The 7,014-nt window shown below is 37.1% G+C and overlaps 1 protein-coding gene across 1 annotated transcript in view; it reads right to left on the minus strand.

The window, feature by feature from the left end:
* The window catches only part of SPMIP2 (sperm microtubule inner protein 2), an 85,582-nt gene extending 78,982 nt beyond the window's left edge, over nt 1–6,600 (minus strand). The window contains exon 1 of the mRNA XM_045798607.2: nt 6,537–6,600. Coding sequence (XP_045654563.1) covers nt 6,537–6,600 — 64 coding nt within the window. The remainder of the gene's footprint in view (nt 1–6,536) is intronic.
* Nucleotides 6,601–7,014: the final 414 nt, after the last annotated feature.

Raw genomic sequence — 7,014 nt, forward strand, 5'->3', positions numbered from 1 at the left:
TTTATTTATTTATTGAACAGAGATAGAGACAGCCAGCGAGAGAGGGAACACAAGCAGGGGGAGTGGGAGAGGAAGAAGCAGGCTCATAGCAGAGGAGCCTGATGTGGGGCTCGATCCCGTAACACCAGGATCACGCCCTGAGCCGAAGGCAGACGCTTAACCGCTGTGCCACCCAGTCGCCCCTTGAATTAGTGTTTTTGTATTCTTTGGGTAAATTGTAGTGTGATTACTGGATCATAGGGTAGTTCCATTTATAATTTTTTGAGGAATCCCCATACTGTTTTCCATAGTGGCTGCACCAGTTTGCATTCCCACCAAGAGCACACAAGGGTTCCTTTTTCTCCTGGTATCTCATTGTAGTTTTGATTTGCATTTCCCTGATGATGAGTGATATTGAGCATCTTCTCATGTGTCTGTTGGCCATCTGAATGTATGTCTTCTTTGGAGAAATGTCTGTTCATGTCTACTGACCACTTTTAATTGGGTTATTATTGTATTTGTTTTGGTGTTGAGTTGTATACATTCTTTATATATTTTGGATACTAACACTTTTTTTGGATATGTCATTTGTAAATATCTTCTCCTATTCAGTTTTATTGTTTCCTTTGCTGTGCAGAAGTTTTTTATTTTGATGTAGTTTCAATAGTTTGTGTTTGCTTTTGTTTTTCTTGCCTCAAGAGGCATAAGTAGAAAAATGTCGCTATAGCTGATGTCAGAGAAATTACTGCCTGTGCTCTCTTCTAGGATTTTTATGATTTCAGGTTTTTAATACATTTTGTGTGCCATGTAAAAAAGTGGTCCAGTTTCATTATTTTGCATGTAGCTGTCCAGTTTTCCCAACACAATTTGTTGAAGCGTCTGTCCTTTTCCCATTGCACATTCTTGCCTCCTTTGTCAAAGATGATTTAACCATGATTTCTGGCCTCTCTAATCTGTTCCATTGATCTATGTGTCTATTTTTGTGCCAGTACCATAGGCTTTTGATTACTACAGCTTTATAGTATATGTTGAAATCTAGGATTGTAATACCTCCAGTTTTGTTCTTTATTTTCAAGATTGTGTTGGCTATTCAGGGTCTTTTGTGGTTCCATATACATTTTAGGATTATTGGTTCTAGTTCTGTGAAAAATGCTGGTGGTATTTTTGAAAGAGATTGCATTAAATCTGTAGCTTGTCCATAGCTTTGTGTATGGATATTTTAACAATATTTGTTCTTCCAGTCCACAAGCATGGAAAATCTTTCCATTTGTTTGTGTCATCTTCAATGTGAAAGAATGTATTTTAAAATAATGTAATTTAAAATTTTTAAGCTTTAAAACATCATAGGACCTAGAACTGGGTAAGCCGTTTTTTGGAAAATAGATGTTTTAAAAATACATAACCATGCTTGAAAATATTTTTAAAATCTCTTCATAATTTTGTTTATGATATTAGTTTCATAGTAAGATCTCTGTAATGCAAAAATAACATCTATAAAATCTCCTCACTATGTAATAGAACTTAACAAATTGCTAGTAAATCCTTTGTGGTAGAATAAGCCAGCAAATAAAATGTTTTAAAAGTATAGATGATTAATTTGCCCTATCAGATTAAACCCACAGTTATCAAAAACATATGGATTATAGAAAGCGGAACAGTGTTTGACTTTGGGAAGATTGACTGGGAAAGAGCATTAAGGAACTTTTTAGGGTGATAAACGTGTGCACTATCTTGATCTAAAAAGTAAATACATAGACACAGTGTTCAGTTTATAAAATGTTATCAAGCTGAGTACCAGATTAATGAAGTTTATAGAGTACACGTTGTTAAAAAACAACATTCAACTGAGTCAATTTTACAGATCTTATCGGCTTTACCTAATGGTTCATAAACTGGGCCGCATCCAGTCTGGCAGATAGAAAGATGCTCCAGGGAGCTGTACAAAATGAAAGACTTTTATGGGCAGAAGGAAGCAAGAACAAGGAGCTCATACTAGGCAAAAATTGGTTATTGCAGGTTTACTTCCCTTTCGGGGATTGCAGGTGTCTGTTAGGCAGAGGATCTAACTACTACTAGTCAGGTGGCTCCTGGTGGACTGTTTAGGATCCATTTCTGAGAGAACCTATGCTGTTTGAACCCTCAGTTTGGTGAGGTGACGCTTTGCATGAGTGACTCCATTTTGGGCCTCATTTGTTTTCAGCAGTTACATATCAACCTTTATAGTCAAGTTTTAAAAGTTGGAGGAGCACCTGGGTGGCTCATTCGGTTAAATGTCTGCCTTCGGCTCTGGTCATGATCCCAGGGTCCTGGGATTGAGCCCCACATCAGGCTTTTTGCTTAGCAAGGAGCCTGCTTCTCCCTCTGCCTGCTGTTCCCCTGTTTGTGCTCTCTTTCTCTCTGTCAAATAATAAATAAAACCTTCAAAAAATAAAGCTTTAAAAGTTAGACTCACTGACAGTTTTTTCTACGAGAATCTCTATCCCTTTGTTAATTGCAAGCTAAATACATTCTAAAATCCACCTAATAATGTCAGAAGTAATTTATGCTCTAATTGTGATATTCAAAAAGAAAAGAAATGAACAGGAAAAACAAAACAAAATGTGTGGTTTAGTTTTGTGAAGTGCAATGTGATATGCTTTTCCTCCTTTTCCTTCTTTTACATTATTTCTCAAGGCCTTTGGAATGAGATTTGTGTTTCCTTTCAATACCACACTACACTATGATGGATATTTAGATTAAACAAGTAGGATAACAGGATAACCTATAATGTTCTAACCAGAGCAACAGATTATATGCTTCTAGAAGAAAAAGAGCATCTTACTCATGTTCATTTCTGTATCCTCCAAAGGTCCTGGCCAAGTTTTTATTTTTATTTACTTATTTATTTTTTTTAAGTTTATTTAGTTTTTTTGCTAATCTCTGCACCTAACATGGGGTTCAGACTCACAGTCTTGAGATCAAGAGTCCCATGCTCTTTCTTTTTTCTTTTTTTTTTTTTTTAAGATTTATTTATTTATTTGAGAGAGAGATCATGGGGAAGGGCAGAGGGAAATCTTTTATTTTTATTTTTTTAAATATTTTATTTATTTTTTTGTCAGAGAAAGAGAGAGAAAAGCAGAGGGAGCAGCAGGCAGAGGGAGAAGCAGGCTCCCTGCTGAGCAAGGAGTCAATGCGGTGGTTGATCCCAGAACTCTGAGATCATGACCTGAGCCAAAGTCAGACACTTAACCCACTGAGCCACCCAGGCGTCCTGGGATAGAGGGAAATCTTAAGCAGACTCCAGGCTGAGTACAACACCCAACATGGGGCTCAATCTCATGACCCTGGGATCATGACCTGAGCTGAAACCAAGAGTCAGATGCTTAACCGACTGAAGCACCCAGGTGCCTCTCCCATGCTCTTTCTAACTGAACCAGCCAGTCACCCCTCCTGGCCAAGTTTTTAGTATTCAGTAGGGATTCAATTTATATTTGTTAAATTGAATTTCAAGCATTATGAAACAAATTTAGTCTCAAGCATATTTTAAAAGAAAAATATTAAAATTTGATAGAAAAATAAAAATTGATGAGTGGTCAAATTAGATAAGTAGTCAAAGTACACTAAATAATGCACCCTGAATCATCTCATAGAATAATGGAATCTTTGAGGCATCAGTCAGTGAAGCACCTGACTCTTGGTTTCAGCTCAGATCATCGATCATGAGATCGAGCCTGCATTGGACTCCCGCTCAGCTGGGAGTCTGCTTGAAGTTCTTTCCCTCTGCACCTCCCCCCCACTCACATGCATACGCTCTCTCTCTCTAGTATAAATAAATAAATCTTTTAAAAAGTAGAATGATAGAGGTTTTTATCTTTAACCTGCTAATTCCATTCTTTGTAAATATACCATTAGAATATAACAGAGAAAAAAAATTTATGCAAAATAGTCATGTAGCTTTATTATAACATTGAAAATTTGGAAATTAAATATAAAATACAGGAGAATGTGAAGTTAGGTATTCTGTATCAATATGCTGAAAGCTATCAAAGGTGACAACTTAGAATTATGTAAGTACATGAAACTAAGTATACACTGACATGAATTAGAAGAAATTTTAAGTTATCAGTGAAGAACCACAGTTGCAAGTGACAGAAAACCTAACCCAAAGTGGCTTAAGGAAAAGAGAAAATGTATTGGCTGATGGAAATGAAAAGTTTAAGAAATACAAAATCACCTCAGAATGGATCATTGACCTAACTGAAAACACATAACTGTAAAACTTTAAAGGAAAAGACATAGGAGAAAAATCTAAGTGATCTTAGGTTTGGTGATGAATTTTTAGATACAACATCAAAAGCATAATCCATGAAAGAAAAAATTGATTAGTTGTGCTTTATTAAAACTAAAAAGTTCCTCTGTATGAAAGACGATGCTAAGAAAATGAAAAGTCACAGATTGGGGAAAAAAATCTACAAACGCTTATCTGATACAGGGCTTGTATCTAAAATACATACAGAACTTTAACACTCAGTAAGAAAACAAAAAACAAAAACCCAATTATAAAATAGGCAAACATTACGAACAGACATCTCAATAAGGAAGATATACAGCTGGCAAATAAGTATATGAATATTAGTCATTAAGGAATTGTGAATTTAAACAGCAGTGAGATGTAACCACATACCTGTTAGAATGGCTAAAAGTGAAAAACAAAACACAAAACAAAACAAAGCAACCCCCCCAAAACAGACAAAAACAAATGCTGACAAGGATGCCCAAGCAGCAGCCATGCTCACCCCTGGCTGGTGGAATGCAAAATGGTACAGCTGCTTTGGAAGACAGTTTGGCAGTTTCTTACAAAGCTAAACATAGTCTTGTCGTATGATCCAGCAAGCATATTCCTAGGTATTTACCAAATTAATTTGAAAACATATCCACACAAGGGCCAGCATCCAGATGTTTATAGAGGCTTTTTCCAGAGTTGCAAAAACAGCAGGCAACCAAGATGGCCTTCCATAGGGGAATAGATAAATGGTGGGACATCCATAGAAGGGAATATTTATTTCTAAAAAGAAATGAGCTATGAAGCGATGAAGAGACCTAAAGGAAACTTATTGCATATTGGCAAGTGAAAGAAGCCCGTCTGAGAAAGCTTAGATCCTGTATGATTCTGGCTCTATGACATTCAGGAAAAGGCAAAAGTATAGATAGTGAAAACATCGGTTGTTGCTAGGAGCTCAGAGAGGGAAAAGCAAGAAATGAATAGGGAAAGTTCAAGGGATTTTTAGAGTGGTGAAACTAGTCTGTATGATCCTCTGATGGTGGATACATGGCCTTACGATAGACTTCACAGCACAGGGGTGCCTGGGTGGCTCAGTCAGTTAAGTGTCTGCCTTCAGCTTGGGTCATGATCTCGGGATCCTGGGATTCAGCCCAACCCCTCTTTCAAATAAATAAATAAAAATTTTAAAAAATAGACTTTACAGCACAAAGAGCAAACCTTGATGTATATAAATTTTAAAAAATCATTTAGGAAGTTGGAGGATTCCAGGAAGGAATTCATACAGTGACAAGAATCTACGCCGACCTAGGTAACTTTGGAAATGAGTAGAGTCTGTACGTCTAAAGGCAAAAGGAACTGCGAGGAGGCACCATCCTCTAGTTGATAAAGTTTGTTCCCATGGAGTTCAGGTTAATAATTCTGATACTTGTATACCTGTATACCTGAATCAAACAAGTACGTGGATGGCAGATAGTTGGAGCCAGGTTTCTCATGACTGAAGTGGAAATTTATAGATAGGCAAGAAGATAAGCTTGTAAGATATGCTCATGATTTAAAATTATAAAGGAAATAAGATGAAATTTAGTTATTTCTTATAGACTTATCACAATTAGTCATATTCTATTTAATTACATGTTATTATAATTCCACACACACACATACCATTCAGATCATTTAAAGCAAGTTGAACAAAACGCAAGCCAACAATTGTACTAGGTTTAATGTACATCTTGCTTAAATTTTTATTAACCAAATATATCAAGTTTATAAAAATACAAGAAGACTAAATTGGTAATAATTAAAATTTGATCAAAAGTATACTTTTATTATTTATTTATTTATTTCTTAGATTTTTATTTATTTGAGAGAGAGAGGGAGAAGCAGACTCCCTGCTGAGCAGGGAGCCGAGGTGGGACTCGACCCCAGGACCTTGAGATCATGACTTGAGCTGAAGGCGATGCTTAACCGACTGAGCGAGCCACCCAGGTGCCCCCAAAAGTATACTTTCAGTTAACATCAAAGTAGTTGCCCTTACACAAAACATGAACTTTATGATATAAGAATGTTCGCTTGTGAAAGTTAGCGTAGATGGAGTGAAAACTGGGATGTCGCCGATCTGTTTAGGGCAGCATGGTGTTGATGCCCAGACTGTGCGTGTAAGAGTAGCAGTATCATGTAAAATAGACATATGTGATGATTTCATTCTTCCATGTGCGTATGATACGTGAACATGATAGAGGTGAGGGATAAAGGAAGGGTTGATTTCCGTGTGAAAGCATACACGAAAACGCTTTACCTGTCACAATCATCCGTTTTCCTACTGTGGCAGATATTGGCTCTCGAAATGATACGGATGCCATGGCGAAGGTCTTCACTGTGCACCTGGACTTTCTTCCTCAGACCAGTTTGCCCCAGAAAGAGTCAAAGACTCTGCAGTCTCTGTTCTCCCTGTCTGTGTCCTAAACGAGGTGGTTGCTAAGGACTCTTTACGACAGGGAGATAATGGTATTCCTTCTAATGAAGTTCTGTATTCCAGCCTCTAAGAACAGATGGATACAGCTGTAACATTCCCAGGATCTGCATCTAATAATATCTTTTTAAAATCTGTCAGTGGCAAGTCAAAACAGACCTGTTCAAGTACTGGATCTAGAACAGACTTAGGTCACAGACGACCTGGCAAGCTCAATGAAGACTTCTTTCAACATTTCCCAGAGAATGTTCTGCAGAGGGGTGTTATTGTAAACAAACAAAAAACAACAAGCAAAAACCACAAA

Source organism: Ursus americanus, chromosome 13 (assembly GCF_024610735.1).
Source record: "Ursus americanus isolate L20-20 chromosome 13, mUrsAme1.1.p, whole genome shotgun sequence".
Classification (NCBI taxonomy): Eukaryota; Metazoa; Chordata; class Mammalia; order Carnivora; family Ursidae; genus Ursus; species Ursus americanus.